This window comes from Carcharodon carcharias, chromosome 1 (assembly GCF_017639515.1).
Source record: "Carcharodon carcharias isolate sCarCar2 chromosome 1, sCarCar2.pri, whole genome shotgun sequence".
Taxonomy (NCBI): domain Eukaryota; kingdom Metazoa; phylum Chordata; class Chondrichthyes; order Lamniformes; family Lamnidae; genus Carcharodon; species Carcharodon carcharias.
In genome coordinates this window covers 29,092,872-29,116,765 of record NC_054467.1, presented here as the reverse complement: position 1 = coordinate 29,116,765, position 23,894 = coordinate 29,092,872, and the positions used below count along the sequence as shown (strand labels likewise).

Sequence of the window (23,894 nt, the reverse complement as noted above, 5' to 3'; positions counted from 1 at the left end):
TAAGTGTAGAACCCTGCAGACAGGAGCTAGGCCCATGAAGGCCTGGGACTGGACATGCCCGGGCTTGTTGAGTGCAGTGTGGATTGTTACCTGAAAACCAGACGACGAGAGGAGACAGAATACATATTCTTCCCTTTAAAACAATCAACCCAGAGAAAGACTTCATCTTGCACGAAACTAAAGCCCATCAAAATCTTGCATAAATAATTGCTACTAACTATTAAGGCAGGAAGGCAGCAATCAATGCAATTATGCGAACCCATCAATGCTCCACATATACAATGGCTTTCATTCAAGACTAGTTACGGGGACAGAAAGACAATGATAAACATCATGAGAGCCCATTAAAAATGAGACAACATGGGACAACTGAAGAAGCCCACCAAAATCAGACAAAGAACTAACCTTGATTTGGTTTCAGATAAGAAATTTGAAAAAACAGTATAACTGGGCCACGAGTTACGAAGAGTTTAAGCAGGAGGGTGAGCGGTTTTTGGAGTGGTTGAAGCAGAGTTTAAGCAGGGAGCTGAGCCAAGTGGAGGAAGGAGATCTGGAGGTTTGCAGGCTCGCAAGCAATATCACGGCGAGGGGCACGGGGTGGCAGGCTCAACCGAAGACAACAAGGCCGCAACCGGAGCCCTCCACAAAGATTGACCACCCACAACCACACCCTCAACCCAACTGAAGAACCTTCGCAGATTCCACAGACCAGGACCACGTGGGGACGGCAGGCCCCAGAGGACGCAAAGAGTGAACCCCAAAACTGCAGCCGGCTTACCTGGCTGGATTTCAAACTGTCAAGGAACCCTGGTTGGTGAGCATGATCCCTAACCTCTCCTAGTTCAATTTAGTTAGGTTTTGGGGTTGGGACAAGTGTAAGGGGATTAGTAACATGATTTTCCCTCATTATGCTGTGTGTTCCCCATTCTTAACTAAGTGTATTTTGTAGGCCTGTACAATCTCAGTGTAATCCTAATGTTATACGTTCATTTGTGACTTCAATAAACCCAGTTTTTTCTTGCACCAAAACCAGTTGTCTGCTGCAATTTGTCACAACCCTCAAATAAATCCAAGGTCTAGAACCCAGGGAGTGAGAGTGATTCGGACCACTCAGAAGTCAGAGGTGAAGCTGACACACACCACAACCCCCTACAACCCCGGCCTGACTCCAGTCTTGCCATTGCAAAAATTGGAAATATCGCATTCTGGGGCGGGTCTTGGAATTTCTGGGCTCATCTGCCATTTCTCCACGATGCAGAGCCTCTCCATCCCAGCCAAAAGCTGGGCCTATGGGCAAAAAGTTTTATCTCAGCGGACAGGTACACGTCCAACCCATTTGAGGGTAAAATGACACGCATTGACGTCGGGCGAGTGTCCTGATGTCAATGCGCAGCTGCGTGATTTTTCGGTCAGTGGGCATGTGCAGGAGTCGGCAGTGCACCCACCGACAATTAAAAGGCTTATTAAGGCCATTAAGGGATCAGTTACCTTAAATTTTTTGCAGCCCATCCAAACTTGCAGTTGGTGGGCAGGTGAAAATGCCAAGCGGCCTTTGCTCTCTTTTGGAAACCTCATCCACAGGCGGGATGAGGTTTCCAACATCAAATAAAAATAAAAATGTTTCCAATTTCACTTACATGTTCCTACTCATGTGACAGAGTCACATGAGGGAACATGTTTTATAACATTTTTCCATTCTTTATTATTTTTTAAAAAAACTCTTCATCTCCTTGAGGCAGTTCTGTGTCTGAGGGAGATTCTCAAACATGCACTCGCATGCATTAGGAACAGATGATCCTTTCTGACACCACTGGGAATCTGAGGTGGAGAAAATTGTACAGCAAGCTGGCATGCAATAATTATTCAAGCCACTTTATTAAAGCCTGTCCATATGCCCATTTTGCAGCTGAGGTGAAAGGATTCTGTTCCTCTGCAATGAAAGAGGTTGCAACTAAGTATAATTTTTTAACAATTACAATCAAGTAGAACTGGTGTGAGGGGGCTCATGATTAGCACAAACACTGGTATAGACATTTTGGACTGAATGGACTGTTTCTATGCTGTTCCTTTTATGTAATATCCAGTTACTATTGAGCAAGCTCTGGGACCTCATAGTGGGACTGCCCATGGGCTTGATGAACTCAACAAAACATGAGTTCAAGATATGTCGGGTCAGCCTAACGTCTGTCATAGGGAAACTGTTAGAATCCATTAATAAGGAGGTCATAGCAGGATACTTAGAAAATCACTATGTAATCAAGCAGAGACAACGTGGTTTACGGAAGGATAATTGTGTTTAACTAATTTATTGTTGAGGAAGTAACAGGCAAGTTGGTTAAAGTGCAACCTACAATGTGGTGTACTTGGATTTTCAAAAGGCATTTGATATGGTGCCACACCAAAGGTTATTACACAAGATATGGGCACATGGTGCAGGAGGTAACATGTTAGCATGGATAAAAGATTGGTTAGCTAACAGGAAGCAGAGAGTTGGGATAAATGGATCTCTTTCAGGTTGGCAAACTGTAACAATTGGAGTGCCACAGGGATCAGTGCTGGGGCCTCAACTATTTACAAATTATATCGATGACTTGAATATAAGGACCAAATATATAGCAGCTAATTTTGCCGATAACACCAAGGTAGTTAGGAAAATAAGTTGTCAAGTGGAGGTAGTGAGTCTGCAAAGAGATATAGAAAGGTTAAATGAGTGGGTAAAAGTTTGAGGAAGGAGTATAATGTGGGAAAATGTGAACTTGTCCACTTTAGCAGGAATAATAGAAAAGCAGTATATTATTTAAATGGAGAGACATTGCAGAATTTGGTGGTACAGAGGGATCTGGGGGTTCTGGTACATGAATCACAAAAGGTTTTATCAGGTACAGCAAGTGATTAGGAAGGCAAATGGAATGTTAGCATTTATTGCAAGGGGAATGAAATATAAATGCAGCAAAATTTTGCTACAGTTGGTGAGAGCACTTCTGAAGTACTGCGTACAGTTTTGGTCTCCTTATTTGAAAAAGGATACAATTGCTTTAGAAGCAGTTCAGAGAAGGTTCACTCAACTTATTCCTGGGATAATGGACTTATTTTATGAAGAAACAGGTTGGGACTACACTCATTGGAGTTTAGAAGAACGAGAGGTGATCTTATTGAAAGGTAAGATTACCTCTTATTCTTCTAAACTCTAATGGGTATAGGCCCAGGATGATAGGATGGAAATCAGAAGGATGTTTCCTCTTGTTGAGAGGAGACTAGAGCTAGGGGATGCCGTTTAAGAATAAGAGGTCTCCCTTCTAAGATGGAGATAAGGAGAAGTTTTTTTCTTTCAGAGGGTAGTTAGTATGTGGAATTCTCTTCCCCAGCATGCAGTGGAGGCTGGGTCATTGAATTTTTTCAAGTTTAGATAGATTTTTGACAGACAATGGAATCAAGGGTTGCGGGCTTGGGGGGTGGGGGGGGGGGTGGTGGTGGCGGGTGTGCAGACAGAGGTTGAGACCACAATCAGGTCAGCCATGATCTTATCAAATAATGGAACAGGCTTGAAGGGCCGAATGGCTTATTCCTGCTCCTAAGTCCTATGTGCATATGGGCAATGTCTCCCCCAGCACCCCTATGTTGTCATATTTAGAGTTTTTGTACATATCCCAATTATCATGGAACATGATTAATGTCATACTCTCCAGTTTGCTAGAAATTTTCTAAATCTGGTAAACACCATAAAAGATCTATGTTTATTTGACAGAAAGACAACAACTGTTATTTGAACTAATGGTTAGTTTTATTTTGTTTCACAATGTTCACCTCTCCCTGCTTTGGGGAGTGCTTGTTGTATTTCTATACAAACCAGGACTCTGGTGAGGGAATATCTACAAAATGCTTGTACTACATCATTGCTTCTTTTCTTCAAAACAAATGAACATTTGCACTTATATATGGACAAATGGCTCACTCACTATTCAATTTCCGATCAGAATTTCCCTCCTACTATTAAAAATAATTGGCATTTCACTTTTGTTTTCTGTTTCTATGGTAAAGGTAACATTTGGTTGGAATGTAATCATCCCATCATGAACAGAAGTATAAAACCGCCTACTCTTTCAATATGATTCAGATAGCCTGAACGTAATATTTGTACCCATATACATAAGCACATATGTAAATTCACAAATTATCATCCTCACTGACTGTTTTCACAATTGTTACGTACTTTTGCAATGTTTTTCTGAATTGCCCATGCATGTGCTGAAGGTAAAACATGATACATCTTCCAATACACATATAAAACCCACCTCTGTCAGATGTTCAACATTATTTATTTTCCAGCAGAGGCCATTCTATCCATGTGATCCAAATAATTTCCAACAAGGTTAATCCCTGTATCAGTACCCAAATGCATCATCACCACTCAAAAGGCCCATGTATATGCAAACAGTATACACTGTGGGCTGAGTAGTGGGGGCCCACTGAGGGCAGAAGCAGAGGTAGACAGGGCCTGAAGATACCAGCACGAGCCCGCGTGCTGGTTTCTTGACCCAGTTTCCGTTGTCTGTAATTTTTGCTGAAGCGGGTTTGGGGTCCAGCAGGGCTGCCCACCCCCACAAAGTGGGGTAGTCAATTAGGCTCTTTAAGAGTCTTGTTAAATACAATTAAAAGAGGCCAACTGGAATAACTGCCTGGAGGTAAGCACCCAGCGGCAGGCCAGGAGGCCATGAAGAGCTCCAGGCAAACCTGGAGCCCTCTTTGCCAGCTTGGGTGCAGGGGCAGCCATAGGCTGCCCTATAGAGGAATCCCGCTTCCCACAGAGTGTTGGCCTGGCCATTGAATCTGTTCTTTTTTATTTACAGGTTTAAAATCTCCCTGTTGAAGTGTCCTCTCAGTTACTTAATTCATTGCAGGCGGCTCCTCTCAAGTTGGAAGACTTCTGATTGACCCTCCTGCTTCAAGATCCAACCTATCACTCTTAATTGGACAGGAAACCTGTCTCCATGCCAATTAAGGGGGAGCCTCCATGAAAACCTGTTTCCCACCCCCGCCACGAAAGTCCAATTCTGCATTTCAAAACTATGTTTGCCTCACTTTGCTTCTCTTTATTATAATTCCTATTTCATCTTTCATTTAATTTGCATTTACTATTTATCTCATTGTCCCATGGGAGACATTTCTTTCCTCACTTAATTTAGCAAAAAATACATGAATATAAAGTGGTCAACTACAACATTTTACTCAGGTCTATTTTCCTGCTACACTTCCTGAAGCACTGATTTCACCCACTCCATTTTGTTTCTTTGCTATCATTTCTCTTTTGCGTTTAGTTTCTTTATTTTCTCTTGGCAAGCACAAAGGAAAACTACAAGCTATAAGGCTGAAAATGGAAGAGGGCTGAGGTAGAGAGCAACATGTATTCAGCCTGAGGGATGAGGGAAGGGCAAAAAAAATCCCCAGGACACACCAGTGAGAAGCTAGAGAGTAGAACAGAAATGTGGCTGGGCAGTTAGGAAGATGTAAATGAATGGGGAGAGAGAAAGAAATCCGACGCATCCACTCTTCCGAGCCTTAATAAAAATCGAGAGGAAGAAATTATAAGCCACAGTCTTGAAATTATATTGAGAGATAATGCCGTATGAATATTTAATATATTTGTCTGAATTTCTTTCAGTCAATTTTGAGTTTGAGGCTCACAGTATTCATAACAATCAGCAGCTAGTCCCAGCAGTGGAGCTAATCAGTCATCATGTTCTTCTGGTGGCACTACTTCCAGAATGATCTGGGCTGTCCTGGCCATTGAATCTGCCACAAAAAAAAACAAAAGGTTACAAATGCCTTCACCACAGACAGGTATAAAAAGAAAGGAAAACATGAGTGCTATAAATCTGAAATAAAAGCATAACATTTTGAACAGTACCTGCAAGAGAAAGATAAGTTAACATTTCAGCTTTGAACCTTCATAAGAACTGTACCTCAACCTTACATTTATTTGAAATGTTGATTCAACCTCTGTATATTTCCAGTATTTTCTGTCTTACTTTTGGCAATCTGTTGAATAGGGGATACACTGACAAGGGTGATGGTCTAGTAATACTTCTTCTTCTTCCTCTTAGACAGTTCTTTGGGGCCGAGGATGACTTTCTTCCACTCCATGTATGTTTCTGGTATAGTTTCAGGTAGTGTCACAAGGTCAAAGTATGATTTTTCAACTTCCAACTGACTGGAAATTTTGCACTTTGAACTGAGACAGAACAAACTGCTTAAAAATGCAAGACCACATTACACCATGAAGGTGAGAAACAAATCAGCATTAGGGGAGTGTGTCGCCATCACTGGGTCAAAATCCTGGAACTCCCTCAACAGCACTATGGGTGTACCTACACCACATGGACTGCAGCCGTTCAAGAAGGCAGCTCACCATTGCCTTCTCAACAACAATTAGGGATGGGCAATAAATGCTGGCCTAGCCAGCGACGCCCATATCTCATAAATAAATTGGAAACAAGAGAGAGACAGTTCCAATTATGCAGTCACACATCATAACTCGTAACTGTTTAAGGAAGAGAGGTTAAAAATGCAAAGTACTGGATATTGAAACATTGGCTGCCATAGGCAGGCACACCCAAAACCTCTTGGAAATACACAATGGGTGAAGTATTTCAAGGCAAGGCTTCCCAGCCACTTGAGCAAGATTACAAGTGACACAGTGGTAGTAAGAAGGCCTTTGGTGGAGGAAACAGGCTGAGGGCTGCTCTCCCTCCCTCTCTCTTGAAATAAGGGTGCCACCTGGTTTGAGAAGCCAACTGTACCAAAAACCTACTAATGAACTAAGGTCTTGTTATATTTGCAACAACTTCCACATCTGATTGCATCTCTGAAATCAGCTAACCCAAATCAGCCACAGTTTTTAAAATCTATACCTCAAGGACAATCAAAGGACACTTAACCGTATATTCTTTTATCTTTTTTTGCTGAAACCTGTATATAAGTTTGTGTTTATGGACCCAAATGATTGCATGAAGGCCGAATGCTTCATGTCGCGTTATTATTATTTTTCTCAGTCTTAGTTGTTAATAAATTTGCTCTTTGACTCAAGAAAACCTGTTTGATTGGCTCACAGCTTCAATAGTTAAATACATTATGATTTGGAAAAGGCATATCCTCTTGAAAAAAAAAACTTAAATATTTATTGTGACCAACTGGGGAGGTTGAATAGAGGGGAGCCGGTTTGTCCCTTTGCACCTGATCGTAACAACAGTAATTATCAAATTTTCACCAGTCGCCATTCAATGATAAGTTAAACAGAGATCAGTTGTGCCATTTGTGTTATGCACACTGGATTTCATTAACGTGGGGATGTAACTGCACTGGGCAATGCAATATTTTTCCATTCTCATCCAGAAGTGGAACTGGCTCCCAGATCAGGAATGACGAGGATAAAAACTATAAGATTCATCCCTTCACACAGACCTACTGCACCAGAATGACTCTTCCATCTCTCACAGTCTTGCCACTTATTGCAAATTAATGCATGTTATCAAGGATGAGCTCCCAAAGGCCTTGACAATTGAAAGTAATCTGAGCTGAAACTATCTGGAGTAATTTACAAATGTCTGAATTTTAGTCCAGTTCGGATCTTTGCGCATTCTTATTTCTGTGTTTTTTGCTTGTAATAATGATAAGGAATTGAGTGTCAGGAAAGTGTTGTTTTTCTATTTTAATAGATTCTTACTGTCTGGCTCAATTTCCTGGAATATACATCAAGCCAACTAGTCATCTTGTTTCTATCAATCCATCCAATTTCTCTGCCTTTGTTTTAATCTGTGTAAATTCCTGTTAATTTACTGAGTCCAATATATTTTAAGTTTCCTGGGGGTGATGGACTCAGGGGAAAGATTTTTTCTCTTTTCTCTTTGGATCAACATCATAAATCCATTCAGAGCCTCTTTAGTAGAAATCTTTGCGTTTAGTATTACTACTTTGAAAGTATGCTAGCGGTTTTACCTATTCTCTAACCTTGGAGGTGGGATGACATTTTTGCAACTTTTACTTGATTTTTAATTTTTAGGTTGAATCTTACAAAAACATCTCAATAGCTGCACTTGCAGGCACAAGGAGATTAATGGGTCTTGTTTTTACCCTCAGTCCAGCTAACAAATTCACTTACTGAAATGAAAGTTGCTGTAGTCCCAGAGGTTGTTCTCTCATTAGAGAGAGATGACAGGTGGTGAGATTAACCTGAGGGTCACCACACCTCAGCTGAGGTTGAGAAGGCCTTCATGGATGACCTTAGCTGGTACAAGAATTGAACTGACACTGTCGGCATCACTTTGTATGATAAACCAGCCTTCCAGCCAGCTGAGCTAACCGACCCCCAAAACACAATGCTGCAGACGCTGGAAATCTGAAAGAAAAACAAAGTGCTGAAAATACACAGCAGGTCTGGCAGCATCTGTGGAGAGAACAACAGAGTTAATTTTTCAGGTCAAATATGACTCTTCATCAGAACGGTTCTGATGAAGCATCATATTCGACTTGAAACCTTAACTGTTTCTCCATAGATGCTCCATAGATGCCTCCTGACTATTTCCAGCATTTTCTGTTTTTATTTCACTTACTATTTTGTTGTCATTGCAATACATGGACAGCTTGCTAATTTTTTATCGATGACTCATGGAATATTGCAATGAAATAAAATAACTTTAGCAATTATGTGACAAACAATTCAGCTTAGAATTCTTACCACTGATGCTGTGATTCATTTGCTGTCCACTAATAGTTTGGTATAGTAACAAATAAGAAGGTCCTGTGGCGCAGTGATAGCTTTATTATCTCTGAGCTGGGGGTTCTTGGTTCAATTCCCACTTCAGGGTCTGAATTTTCTGTTTGGCTTGCGGCTGCAGGCTCTGCACCCTGATGCGCAGTGACGTCGGGCGTGTGTCCTGATGTCACTGCCCATCATTCCGATCTTCCATTCGGCGGCTCCACACCGGAATCAGCTACATGCCCGCTGAACTGTCAAAAGCTATTAATTAACTAATTTACCCAATTGACAGGGCTGCCCATCCAATCTTAAGGTTGGCAGGCAGGAGAGGAGCCCAGGCCTTCATATTTTTCATGAAACCTCATCCACAGCTGCCTCAGGGAGATTTCTGCGCTCTTTCATGTGCACGCGCGAAAGAGTGCAGGACCCGGCTCTCCCTCCTCCCCCCACCCGCACAGGTGGCGCTCAGTGCTATCAGGCGTGTGTCATGCTGGGCGGGCCTTAATTAGCCTGCCCACGTAAAATGGCGGCGCGCAGCCGATTGTGGGTGGCGATCAGCTCTGCACTCACCAGCGCCCGCTCCTGACCGGCCCGCCCGACGGGGAGAAAATTCTCCCCCAATTTGATGCCTACGGAAGGTGTGTTCATAATGTGGCCAAAGAGTTTTTGATTATCAACCTATAAATTCCTTCTGATATGCCTATGGCAGCTGATGGGATTGGGAGAGTTTCCTAGTCAACCAGAACTGTGGTAGCTGGAGCGCAACAACATCTCTGGTTAAAAAGATTCCAGGCGCAAGCTCTTGCCATGGGCTGTACTCCATGGCATGCCTCCTCCTTGTTTTGATGTTCTGTTAGAGAGAGGTATAACAATATGACCATAGTTTCAAAATTTGTGCTCCCTGATGGTGTACTGGCATCATCGTGTTCACAATACATGGATTTCCTCAGTGGTCTAATAGCAATATGCCTGTCCTGTGTCAAGACACAGTTAAGAAATAAGATACAATCTGTCTCAGTTATATGCTTTGTTATCTGCTTCATTATACACTTCAGTGTGGAAAACAGAAAGGCAGAATATTAGTTAAATAGTGATATTTTGGGAAATGTGGATGTACAAAGGGATCTGGGCGTCCTTGTACACCCGTCATTGAAAGTAAATAGGCAGGTGCAGCAAGCAATTAGGAAGGCAAATGGTATGTTGGCCTTCATTGCAAGAGGATTTGAATTCAGGAGTAGGGATGTCTTACTGCAGTTATATAGGGCCTTGGTGAGACCACACCTGGAGTATTGTGAGCAGTTTTGGTCTCCCTACCTAAGAAAGGATATACTTGCCATAGAGGGAGTGCAGCAAAGGTTCTCTAGGCTGATACTGGGGATGGCAGGACTGTCGTATGAAGAGAAATTGGTTCTCCTGGGCCTGTATTCACTAGAGTTTAGAAGGAGAGGGGATCTGATTGAAATGTATACAATTCTAACAGGGCTCCACAGACTGGATACAGGGAGGCTGTTTCCTCTGGCTGGGGAGTCTAGAACCAGGGGCCACAGTCTCAAGATATGGGGCAGGCCATTTAGGGCTGAGATGAGGAAAAGTTTCTTCACTCAGAGGATGGTCAACTTGTGGAATTCTCTACCAAAGAAGGCTGTGGAGGTTGGTCACTGAGTATATTCAAGAATGAGATTGGCATGTTTTTGGATATTAGGGGCATCAAGGGGTATAGAGAGAAAGTGGGGATATGGCATTGAGATAGATGATCAGCCGTGATCATATTGAATGATGGAGTGGGCTCAAAGGGCCGAATGGCCTACTCCTGCTCCTAGTTTCTATGTTTCTATATTGGAATGCATTTTAGACCTTGGAACAGTAGAAAGGAAATTCAGGATTAAATGGTTAATTGTAATAATGGGACACTTTAACTACAACTATCCTACTGTAAAAGACAAATGTTCATGGAGGGATGTTTAAATTGCATCAAGAGCTGCCATCTGAGAGGTATGTTGCATGTACAAGAAGGACAGATGCAGTTTTTAGATCTAGCTCTGAGTCTTCTCTCTCTTTCTTTTGTGTGGCTTTAGGAGCAGAGTTGTCATCACAGTTTTAATGTCAAGTTCCCTAACCAGTCCAATGCCTTGCTGGAGAGCAAATGTAGCTCTAGGATGTCATCTTCAGACTTGAGTCAGCAGCAAGATGTTACTTTTTTAAATTCATTCATGGGATGTGGGCATCATTGGCTAGGTTGGTGTTTATTGCCCATCCCTAATTGTCTTAAGAAGGTGATGGTGATCTACCTTCTTGAACTGCTGCAGTCCATGTGGTGTAGGTACACCCACGGTGCTCTTAGGGAGGGAGGTCCAGGATTTTGATCCAGCGACAGTGAAGGAATGGCGATATATTTCCAAGTCAAGATGGTGTGTGGCTTGGAGGGGCACTTCAAGATGACGGTATTCCCATGCATTTGCTGCCCTTATCCTTCTAAATGGTAGCAGTCGTGGGTCTGGAAGGTGCTTTCTAAGGAGCCCTGGTGAGTTTCTGCAGTCCATCTTGTAGATGGTACACACAGCTGCCATTGTGCGTCGGTGGTGAAAGGAATGAATGTTTGTTGATCGGGTGCCAATCAAGCAGGCAACTTTCTCCGGGATGGCATAGAGCTTCTCAAGTGTGGCTGGACCAGCACTCATCCAGGAAAGTATTCCATCACACAAATGAATACCTGGGTGGCACAAAAGTAATTTGCCACTTGTCAGCTCAAGCCTGGATATTGTCCAGAGCTTGCTGCATTTGAACATGGGCTGCTTCAATATCTGAGGAGTTGCGAATGGTGCTGAACATTGTGCAATCATGAATGAACATCCCCACTTCTGACCTTATGATGGAAGGAAAATCATTGATAAAACAGTTGAAGATGGTTGGGCCTAGGACACGACGCTGAGGAACTGTGCTCCGTTGTTTGATCAGAGTTTCTGCAGTCACAACCAGGTGAGATTTTGAAGTGCCACTTGTGCACCAGGTGGCCACATTGACCATGTCCAGTTCCTATTCTATTGAAGGATGTCCACGTGCCCTGGATGCTGAGAAGTTGAGTCGGAGACAATGTGTTTATTTGGGAGGATGTTTTCTGCCCAAGCTTTTCTCCAGGTTTCATCAGTGTTATGGAATTTGAGATGTTCGATTTACATCCAGTGGGAGTTTCATAGAGCCATGTGATGATTTGTGGGTCTTGGGGGCCTTGAAGGTCTCTGTGGATGCGGAGGTCCACGTTGCTGCTGATATGAGTTATTTCTCTGCGTGTTGTTGCGTCCCGTCAAATGGAGGGAGACGAAATATTTGAGAGGACTGTTAACCACTGAACTGGAGTTGATCACAGAGTTCCAGGGGTTACCCTCATTACTCAGTCAAGTTGTGTGTCAATGGCTGGAATTTTTCATTCGTCAGACGTGCGCTCCCAGAAGTGGACGGGAAATGGGCCTCTGGCTGCGATTTCACACTGGCTGGCTCAGTGCTGTTGGGGTAGGGGCGGGAAGAGGGTGGGCACCCGCATAACTGAGAGTGCGGGTGAGCGCTTATAGTGAGCCTCCTGAAGGCAGACTGCTGCCCCAGGGAGCTGCAGACCTCCACAGAATGAAGGAAATGACAAAAATGCTGCGAAATATGTCCATGCAGCACAACCAAGCCCTGAAAGCAGACCTCATAAAAAGCCAATCCCCAGACATCTCTTTTTATTTTATTTCTCCATGGAGATTGCATCCCGCCCTGGATTGAGGTTTGGGCAAAGGTGTGAATGCCGCCTGGGAGAATGGCCCATCAGCCAACCGTAAATGCGGACGGGCCACGTGAAATCCCTAGTTAATAGCATCATTAATCGGCTTACTGGCCTGTTTAATTGCCGGCAGACGCGGACCGCTGAGCAAAATATCGCAAGCACGCGATGACATCAGGGCACTCGCCCGACATCACCTGGCGCGATTTCATGTCTGCTCAGGTCGGGCACGCGTGGGATGTAAAATTCTGGCCAGTGTGTTTGGTTAAAAATAAAATATTCTGAGTAATGAAGAAGGACAAACATGCAATCTGCACGTAAGTCAGCACATGGAAAATGGTGACATAACCTAATCATACTCACTTTGTAAAATAAGCAAAGATAAATTGAAGCTTAAAATAAAGCTGCTGGGACTGGAAATTAGCTAATTTCAATGATATGGAAGGAGATTAATTGGTGAGAAAGAGAAGGAAGATCAAACAGCTGGAAAAGCAGTTAGAAATATTGAAATGGCAGAGGAGAAAGGTACAGGCAAAATGCATTCTTACTCAGAGGACCAAAGGGAATATGTCAAAATCAGAGAAATAAAATGGGAGTAAGTTTGCCTTTGGGTGACAGCATAATGTAGGTGATATTGGATCTGTTGCATGTCATATGCCTCTCCTGATTTTTGTTTCAACAATGTGGCTAATTTGTTCAAAATCAAAATTACCCTGTTTGAAAAGGAAGCTCAAGATAAGTATAGAGGGGTTTAGAAGAAAAGTATAAACAGTGTAAAAGGAAAGGAACAAAAGGAAAAAGATTAGGAAGGCTAGAATTAGGAATATGAAACAGCGTTACAATTCAACATGTAATGGAAGAAACAAAAAGAATGTCGAGACCATTTAAAGATGGCGTGGCCATTTTGTATAAAGAATAAGGGAATAGTGAAAACACATAGAGGGAGGTAGAATGACTGAGGAGGATGTTGAAAGATGAATATTAAAAAAGACAGGAATTTGCACTGGTCGATGGAGGTGGGATGGGGCTCTTGTGGTCCCGGAATCCCCCCCCCCACCCCCACTGGTTTATGTGCCAGTATGATCCAATCTCTGACCATCTTGAAACAGGCTGGGCTGGGGGTGAAATGGCTACCCGCCCTCAAGTGTTGGGTTGATAAGAAAAGCAGTTATGGGGCTTATTAAGGCCTCTCTCCCATGCTAGCAAATGAGCCACCTGCTTTGGCCAGTGAAACGAGGGAGGTGGGGTGAGGGGGGTAGTACTCTAGAGGCTTTAAACTCCCCCTCATCCCCAATGCTGATGATAAAAAATGATGGTCTGGCTGATGTAAACTTTTACGTTTAAAAGATTTGGTGGTACTGAGAGAGTCCCTTCATCTTGAGGTGCCTTCTCTCTCCCTTACCTGCACCATCAGGCAGTCAGTCTCTCAGTGCTGGAGTATCAAGTGTTGGCCATCCAGTGTCAGGAGCCCACCTGCCAACCTTAATTGGATGGTGAACCTGCCCTTCAGCCATTAATTGGTTATTCCTTTGAAAATCATTCCTGGTGACTATTTCAGACACAGTGTGGGAACAGGATCCAGATTTGATCATAGTTTTGGGAAATTGACTCCAAATCAAAAATCTTGCCCACGGTATTTTTTAGTTCATGGAACTATGAATAGGAAAGCCAATAGATCCCGACGGTACGCATCCCAGAATATTGATGGAATGGGAGAAGACAAATTTAACCATAATTTTACAAACAATCTTTGGAAACAATTGTACCAAAGAACTAGAAGTTGAGAACACTTGTGTTTAGAGATAAAAGAAAATTATTTGCTATGCTTAGCCTTCTTAGCCAATTTTAGCATGAACTAATGGGAAAGTACCCCAAGTTCACACCATTACAATGATGATGCCAAGTCTTTCAGTGAGAACTGTAACAACACAACCTGTGAAGGAGCAGTGTATTCCTGACAGCAACTTCGGGAATACCATGGGGTGAATTTCACAGTGGGACAGCGCTTAGTCCCATGAACTTTTTAATACAGTGGGCAAATTTTTATGTTTTGGAATTAAGCTCCCAAAACTTGAATCGAATCCAGGTACTGTTCCCACACTGTGTGCAAAATAGTCACCAGACATGATTGTCAAAGGAATGGCCAATTAATGTGCTGGGGGCCAGTAGGGAGAGCAGTGCCTGAGAAACATTTAAACCCCGCCTCATCTCCTCATCCCCAATGCTGATGATAAAAATTGGTGGTCTGGCTGGTGTAAACTTTTATTTTTAAAACCTTTGGTAGTACTGAGAGAGTTCCTTCATTTTGAGGTGTCCCCTCTCTCCCTCACCTGCATCATCAGGCTGTCACTCTCTCCAGTACTGCAGTACCAAGCATTGGCCATCCAGTGTCAGAAGCCCAACTGCCAACCTTAACTGGATGGTGAGCCCATGTTGAAAAATCAGTTGCCAGCTTGCCGACTTTAAATCTGGCTGCTCCGCAGTTATAGTATGCTAGGGGCAGCCTTAACTACATTGGTGGGACCTCTGCGCCTCAGGGACAGGAAGTCCCGCCCTTGAGAGCTGCCAGGAATCTGAATGGCCAGCAGCTCTGTAGTCTCAGCAGCTCCAGAAGCAAGTAGTGGCCACTGCTGGGATTATAAGTAGTCACCAAGAAGAAAGAAGATGTCTCCCTGACTTAAAGTTAAGTTAAAGGATTTTGGTCATGGAGGGAGTGGGGATCCTAGCGAGGGGGGAAAGGGGAATGGGGCATTGGGTTTTAGAGGCCTGTGGAGGAGGTATAAAGCGGGTGAACCATCCTGGGAAGGGATCCTGCGATGAGCAGTGGGGACCCCCCAAAAGAGGTATCCCCTTCCGTCCCACTTTTACTGTGCTTTGAAATTTGCCTTCCTTCTGCCTTCCAAAGCCCCATGTTGTGGCAGAGGTGTAATGAGGTCCCTATGTGGCCCTTAATTGGTCACTTTAGGGCTTCAATTGGCCTAAAGGCAAGTTGGCTACCTGAAGCCTTACCCGCCCACTGTAACATGTGGGGCAGACTGGAGTTGGGCGGGAAGGCAGTGGACTGGCCACTCACTTTATTTTACGTGCCCCCTCCCCCACCTTCAAATATGCCGGTTGATTGGAGGGAGAGGGTGGGGTTCTAAAACCCATGTTTAATTGCACATGTAGATGCCACATGTTGCTGTCAAATTTACTAGCTAGCCTCATCATTATTATGATAGCAAAATCCAGGCTACTAAACTAAGCTACAACTGGAGTAGTGAGTGAAATCTTCTGTTCCACATTACAGGAAGGAAGGTAGACCCATGGAAGGGGTACAGAAAAGGATCACTAAAATTTTACTTGGAATGAGAGGTTATACTTATGAAAAAATGTTTGAAAAATTGGATGATTTTGCACTGTAATAGGAAAGTCTCTAGATGGATGTAACAGAGATTTTCAAACTATTGAGAGGCTAACTAGTTAGAAAGTAATTAACCATTGGAAACTATCATGGAGAAAGAGAGTTAGGACTGTCCCGAGAAGAATGAAGAAGGAAGTTAGAAGGCACTTTGCACATAAATGATTAGTAGAACATGGAATGCTTTACTACAGATGGCTGTTGAAGTGGGTGTTATCAGAAGTGGGCAAGCATTTGAAAAGGATGAATTTAAAAGGAGACAGAGAAAGGATGAATAGTATTAAAGCAGACAGCCCCATTTGAAGAGTTACACAAGTAGATGGCAGATAAGCTGAATACATATCCACTGTGCTATAAATTTTATGATTCTATAGATTCTTCAACAGTTTGGTATCTGTGTATGTATCCTTAATTTTGAATCAGTTATAGTGGCTATGTACATGCTCTCATTTGCAATCTGGTTTTGTCATGTCCATCACAATTACCTAGCAGTCTACTGCCTATGTGCCTGTTGTAATTCCTCCACAATCTATGCTGGTTCCTTGGGAATACAATGGAATCCAATAAGTCATGATTTTGTGGTGGTCTGCTGTGGTGTTCAATTGTTTTTCAGGATTATTGGCATGCTCAATTCAATTTGTTCAACGAGGAATAATTTTTGTGAAAAATAAAATCAATAAACCGCAGGATGCACGGAAAGTAGAATTTTTAATGGGATATGATAACATGATTAATCATTAAGCAGCGATAGATTCTTAGCCATAGCACACTGAGTTAAACAATGACCAGTGTCATTAGTGTGGGATGCATGCCAGAAGTTCCTTGTTGTTGTGCTTGTGTGTAGATGATCAACTGTGCACATAATGAGAAATTAGGCATGCGGGTTTTACATCCATACCAGAGTCTGTCTAATTGTCTCCCCACTTAAATTAATAGCCACAAAATTGGCCAGGGTCTAGTCTGAGATGGTTGTATGGTGATTAATAGGGACCTGTTGGTCTCTAGCTACTCATAGCTGATGAAATTGCTTCCCCACTGGAAAACAGCACAAAGTGGGCACAGCAATGGGCCTACAACAAAGATAAAGGCCAGAGGCTCACTAGAAGTTTGGCTTCGCCTATATAATATCAGTCACTTGATTCAGCTTTCTGATTGGGCACCTTCTCAAAATTTGGGTGGCCCACAGGTAGGTTTTTTTTTCATTCATGGAATGTGGGCATCACTGACTTGGCCAGCATTTATTGCCCATCCCTAATTGCCTTCTTTAGGGGGCATTTAAGAGGTAACCACTTTGTGGGTCTGGAGTCACATGTAGGCCAGACCAGGTAAGGGCAGCAGATTTCCTTCCCTAAAGGACATTAGTGAACCTGATGGGTTTTTAACAACCATCTGCAATGGTTTCATAATCATCATTAGACTTCTAATTCCAGATTTTTTCTTTTTTATTGAATTCAAATTCCACCATTTGATATGGTGGAGATTCAAACCCAGGTCCCCAGAGAATTACCCGGGGTCCCTGAATTTACAAGTCTAGTAACAATACCACTATGCCACCACCTCTCCAAGCTGGGAGTGGAGGGCCGGTGAAGTAATGGGAGGGAGATGAGCACAATAGCAGGCAATGGCATTGCTGTGCATCCAAGAATGGCACTCCTGCTTTCCATCTTCCACATGAAAAGATGAAAATTTCTTCTGAAGAGGAGTCATTAGGATTCAAAACGTTAATTCTTCTTCTCTCTCCACAGATGCTGCCAGACCTGCTGAATTTTTCCAGCATTTCCTGTTTTTATTTCAGATAGCCAGCATCCGCGGTGTTTTGCTTTTATAAAGATTTACCTGTTGCTCTGTAGCCTCCAGCTGTCCTTTTATGGCCTGTTGGTTAGGCTACTATAAAACTAGTTAACCTAAAAGAGATACATATGTGCTGCGCCCAATTTTTAATGACTTGGGCACTGGTATCTGAAATGCCAGTGCCCAAAACCCAATTGGGTATAAAATAGCGCGCGATGACATTGGGTGAGCGTCCCGGTGTCATTGTGCACTTGTGCAACATTTCGGGGTTGGTGGACACAAGCAGGTGCTGGAGCTGTGCCAGCCATTAATAAAAAAGTCCACTTAAGGCCATTACCAATCCAATTGACAGCGATTTTTTGTTGCCCGTGCGATTTTGCGCTCATTGCACGAGCGAAACGGGCAGGCAACCAGCCGACATTTTCAAAAACTTCATCCACGGGCGGGATAAAAGGAGTGAGCTGCATTGCCAGTGTCAGTAGTGGGGAGTTTGGTACATAGTTTGTTGCTGGTGACTTATTGGTACTTGGCAGCTTCATCTCTGTTCAGGTTTTCATTTGTAGCATTTGCAAGCCTCATTTCTGGATTCCTTGGTGTCTCCAAGGCCCCCAGAGGATTCAAACCATGTGGACCCTTCCAGGTATTAGATAGCCTTCTGTTACCCTGGTAATGGGGATTGTGGTCTCTGCTGGTGGCACCTCCTCTGAGGAGGAAGAGAGGGGCAGAAGGGAGAGGAGACCAGCTGTCCCCTATGCAGCTTCCAAGAGAGTGACCTGTGGGAGGAGAAGCACAGGCACAAGGGGCGCAGGGCCAGCAGGTAGTCCAAGGCAGAAGGGGCCACAGAAGACGCCACTATCCTGCTGCCAGGGTTTACAGGCTGTGATGCAGCTACCTCAATATGTCTGAGGTGCAATACTGAAGGAGGCTCCGCCTCTCAAGGGAGACCGTGACCTCCATTTGTCAGATCATTGGGCCTGAGATCAGCTCTGACTGTGTGGGTGGATGCTCTGAAGGTCACAGTGACCCTCAACTTCTATGCCTCCAGCTCTTTCCAGGGGTCAGTGGGGGATCTGTGTGGAGTCTCCCAATTAGCTATCCATAGTTGTGTCAAGCTGGTGACAGAAGCTCTGCTCAGGCTGGCACTGACCTTTATTCTTTATCATACGGACGAGGCAGGCCAAGCTGAGTGAGCCAGAGGCTTTGCAGCAATTACTGGGTTCCCTGCGTCCAGGGTGCCATCAACTGCACACATGTGGCCATCAAGGCAGCAGTGGGTCAGCCTGGTGCCTTCATTAACAGGAAGGGCTTCTATTGCATGAATGTGCAGACAGTGTGTGATCACAGGATGCAGATTCTGCGAGTCTGTGCCAGGTACCCTGGCAGCTCCCATAATGCGTACGTCCTGAGACACTCCCAGGTGCCAAGGCTCTTTAGTGTTCCAGCCCGACTGGATGGATGGCTGCTGGGTGACAAGGGCTATCCATTGAAGAGATGGCTCATGACACCTCTCCACCACCCAAGAACAGAGGCAGAGAAGAGTTACAATAGGAGTCATACCTCCATAAGGGCGGTGGTAAAGAGGACCACAGGTCTTTTCAAGATGCACTTCCGATGCCTGGACCATTCAGGGGGTGCACTACAGTACCTCCCAGACTGGGTGCCAGTGATTGTAGTTACATGCTGCGCTCTCCACAATCTGGCTCTGGTGAGGGGGTACCCACTGGAGGAAGAGGATCTTGACGCAGCTGCACAGGCCACAGATGATGAATCCAGTGGTGAGTCAGAAGAGTACCACGGTGAGGAGAACACTGAGGACATGGTGGCAGACCTCAGTAACCCCCTGGGAGGCAGGAACACCTTGACCCAATGGTCCCTCAGCTAGGCTGCCAAAGATCAGCTTCAACCACATGCCAGGGCTGCCACCTCCATCCTGGATGTCTGAAATGTGCCTTTCATTTGAACCCAAAGAACATTCAGTACCTGTGTAATAAAGTTCAGAGCCACTTATGTCCAGCATTACATACTGGCGTACCCTGCACCAATAAAATAAATAGGTGAAGCATACGCAGGCTCTGATGGCAAAAACAAAATTACATAACCTTCTCTGGTCTTCATTGCCAGACCAGTATAGATAAAGCAAACATAAATGAACATAAAATCACCCATGAACTGTCTCTCTTGTGCTCATGATGCCTTTAATTTAGGTTTCCAACTATTACGTTTTGGTGCCCACCCCTTACTGGCACTGGCATTGGAAACAGCCTACTGACTCTACTGTCTCGTTGGCCTTGATGACCTTGGGGGCCGTCCTCTGGCCAATGGAGCCTGTGTTAACCCTGCCTGGGAGGGAGTGGCCAATACCACAGCTGGCATCTCCCCAGTCATCGCAGCCTCATCAGTTGCCATGGTCACTGGTAGAGGGGTGGAGGAGCTGCTGCTGTCATCCAGAGCACACTGAGAGGAGCTGGCAGAGACGGCAGACAGCTCACGTGCCGATGTGAGGTCACTCTGAATCTCCCTGCTCAGCATTAATGGATGGGCACCCAACTGGGATACAGGGTGCCTCATCAATCTCCCACACTGAAACTGACCACTCTCTACCTGGTCAGTGCCTGATTGAGAGCTTGCAGGTCCGAGTGCAACCCCAGGAACTCCTCATTCTGTCCTTGGTGCTGTCTCTCTATGAGAGTCATCACTCTCTCAAGTAAGGAGGCAGTGCTCTCGGCCATGAGGGTTGACGCAGTGCTCACCCTCCGCAGGGACCCCTCCACAATGGAGACCATGGCACACATGCCCTCATGGATCTCCGCCAGATCTTCCCGCATACTCCGCTGGGCATCCAACATCTGCCGCCTAATTGACGACTCCAGAGGCTCAACATCTGCCTTCGACTCAGCATCATCCTGGTCCCCAGCAGTCCTCTGACTACCAGTGCCCTGGGCACTCTCTGCCTCCGCCTGAACACTCAAGCGAGTGTGAATGCCCTCACCAATGTGCACAGAGATATTAGCCGCCGATCTAATGCCCACCGAGGTGCTGGAATCTGCGCTTCAGAGAGGTGTGACACAGGTGAAAATGACGCCTGGTGGTCCTCTGGTGTCAGGGGTGGCCCTTCAGGGTCCACAGAGCAAATGTCTGCTGGTGAACTGAAAGGGAGAACAAGGACCTGTCATCACACTGTCACTGTGCTTGCCAGGTACCCTGGTGAGACAATGGAGATCTGCATCACGGTGCCATCGCCTTTCAAGGTCAATGGGAAATCCAGGTTCGAGGTCACTTCAATGAAGAGACTACACAAGAATGGCTGCATAAGCCGAAAGTCTCATCTCTGTGCACTGCACTCTTACCTTGATCTGGCACCCCTGCCTCTCCATACCCGGTTGCATGTGGAGCATGCCGACTGTCGAGCTTGAGGGCATCTCGCTCAAACCTGCTGAGCAGCAGCAGGTTGGGCTGCCCTCCACCTGTATGTGCCCTCTTGGCTTGGTTATGGCTCGTCTTCCCCTGAAAGTACAGAGTAGCATTGTTTAGTCCACTCTCTACCTGCAGCGCCATTGCGTCCTGGCCAACCCCAGCTGAGGAGCACCTTGCAGGGCATATCTAAGTTGTGGCCCTCGAGCCGCAAGGCACTCAGTCCAAGCTGCCAGGGCTCACCCCCTTGGCTAACTGCAGTGTCATTGGCAGTTGGCACTCAGGCTCTAACACCCCTGAGATCCACAGGGGGGTGGCCAGACCTTAACAATTCTGCACACTGACCGATGCCAGCATGCTACTCACCCTTACTGAGCGTAGCTGGTCATTGAAGCGCTTCTGGCACTGCACCCAAATGCACCACAATGGGTCATGTCTGCTCACCAGCGCTGCTACCTCATCCCATGCCCTCTTGGTGAGGTGCGGTGCCCTCCTCCTTCTATCTCTGGGGACAAGGGTGTCCCTCTGGGCAGCCACCTCCTCCAGGAGGAGAGCGAGGCAAAAATCAAAAAGCGGGGGACCGCGTGCCCACGCGACCAGTCCTCCCGCCTGCCGTGTCAAGCCCCACTGGAATCCATAACTTCGATATTGAGACCACAGAACAGAAATCCTTCTGTGGCAGCCTTCCAGGGGCTGCTTGGGCCGTTTCGAAAAAGGCCACTGGGTTGCCATTGGAGACAGGCCCCTGCCCCCACCAGGCCCTTCCCGACCAAACGCGGAGCCACGTTTCACGCTGGGCGGTACTTAACTTGGCCTGCCGGCGTGAAATCACGGTCAGCGGACCCTTTCCTGCCCACCTTGCCCACCTGATGGCCTCAAAATCCTGTCCATTGTACCGTGATTTCCCAAAACCTTTCCTCATATACTTTTGATGACGTAATAATTACTGTAGTCCTAGCATCCAATTGAAATTCACACGCAAAAACAAAAATACCTGGAAAAACTCAGCAGGTCTGACAGCATCTGCAGAGAAGAGCACAGTTGATGTTTCGAGTCCACATGACTCTTCATCAGAACGTTGAGGAAGCTGGGTAAGGAAGGGCAGAGAGACAGAGGGACGACTCCATGGGAGGACCAAATTTTGGACAGCCATTGATTTTGATGGGCCAGCTCATACCTGCATTTTTAAGTGAACAGAGCTGTTGCCGGCACTTATAAGCAATCATCAGGACTCTTGAAAAACTAACAGCTGAGGCAGGCCATTCAGCGGGCCTGGTCTGAGGCCATCCTGCCTCAGGTCTGCCCGTTGATTCAGCAGACTGGCTCCAGCAGAAAGTGGGACCTTCCACCAGGAAAATCCCATTTTACATAGCCTGGCGACGAAGCCGGGATCGCTACGGCGGGATTAGTCCCGCTTCCTGACTCCCAACTCTGACAGGAAAACCCAGGCCTCGGTTTTTGTTTCCCCTTCTGTTGATTCCTCACAGTGCTCTGATACAACACGGAGCTTTCTGTTCTTCTCTCTTCCTCCCACCTAGCAGCACCTACTGGCTTCTGGCAGTACTTAGCTAAATGGCTATACTCTGTGCACTTATGTACAGGTTCATTCATTCATACCTGTTAACTCCAGAGCTGTTGGATGTGGCATATGTAACTCATTGTCAGGCCTGGCAGCAGTCTCCATTCCAAATGCTATTTCAAGAACCCGGGTAGGCCTGAGCCTGCATTCTACCAATAGTTTTCCCTGCATTGCCTTTCCTTTCAAACCTCAGACAAAGTGATCCCTTACTGTATCATCGAGAAACCCATCAGTCATGTTTTAAGGCCGGGATTTTCCATGCCCGTTGGCGTCGGGCGTGTTCGGTGGCATGAGCAGACAATATGGTGAAAAGGTCAAATATCAGTTTCACGACATTGTGAAACCAGTTTGCAATCGTCCGCTCCACCCCGCCGATTGCGGGCCGCATACCCTACCATCGGATGTCAGGAACCTCTTATAATATCGTTATAAGGCCAGCCCACTGGACTCATCCCCCCGGCCAGCTGGATCGTTCACCCATGTCAGCGGTAAAACATGCCATTGTAGAACACATCCTGACAACTGTGACGTGCAAAAGTCGGGACTTACCACCAGGGCCTTGACCACATCACAGATATCCAAAGAGCAGGAGATGTTGGAGCCCAACAGCAATGGGACTCTAAGGAATGTCCATCGCATGCTGGGTAGATTCTCATGAAGATGGCTCTGCTGCGAAGCAGCTCGCGGAAGTTGGAAAATCACTATTAATGGTCACAATGGATGATGGTCGAGGGGGTGGGAGAGGAAGGGCTAGGATCAACTGCGAGAGGGAAGGTTTGGGGGGGTGGTGAGGTTGGGAGGGGGGATATGAAGGTGTCGAGTAGGTGAGGTTGGGAAGGAGGGAATGAAAGTGTTGGCGGGGCGAGTTTGGGTTGGGGGAATGAAGGTGTCTGGAGGGTGAGGCTGGGAGGGGGAAAGGGAGTATGGGGGAAAGGGGGTGTAATGGGGGAGAAGGTACCAAATGGGGAGGTAGGTGTACAGGGGTTGAAGGTGTAAGGGAAGAAGTTCAGAGGGGGGGAAGGAGTGTAGAGAGAGGAAGGAGTCCAGGGAAGGAAGGAGTGCGGAGGGGCGAGAGAGTCCAGAGGGAGGAAGGAGTGTGGAGAGGGGAGGGAGTAAGAGTGGAGGAAGTAGTAAGGGTGGAGGAGGGAGTCGGGAAAGGGGGCAGAGTAAAGCTGGAAGAAAAAGTGAGGGTGTCTGAGGGAGT

At 45.6% G+C, this 23,894-nt stretch overlaps 1 protein-coding gene across 1 annotated transcript in view; it reads right to left on the bottom strand.

Annotated features, from left to right (window-relative positions):
* Positions 1-3,762: 3,762 nt before the first annotated feature.
* The window catches only part of slc7a11 (solute carrier family 7 member 11), a 210,419-nt gene continuing 190,287 nt past the window's right edge, over positions 3,763-23,894 (bottom strand). The window contains exon 12 of the mRNA XM_041195655.1: positions 3,763-5,790. Coding sequence (XP_041051589.1) covers positions 5,726-5,790 — 65 coding nt within the window. The 3' untranslated portion in view covers positions 3,763-5,725. The remainder of the gene's footprint in view (positions 5,791-23,894) is intronic.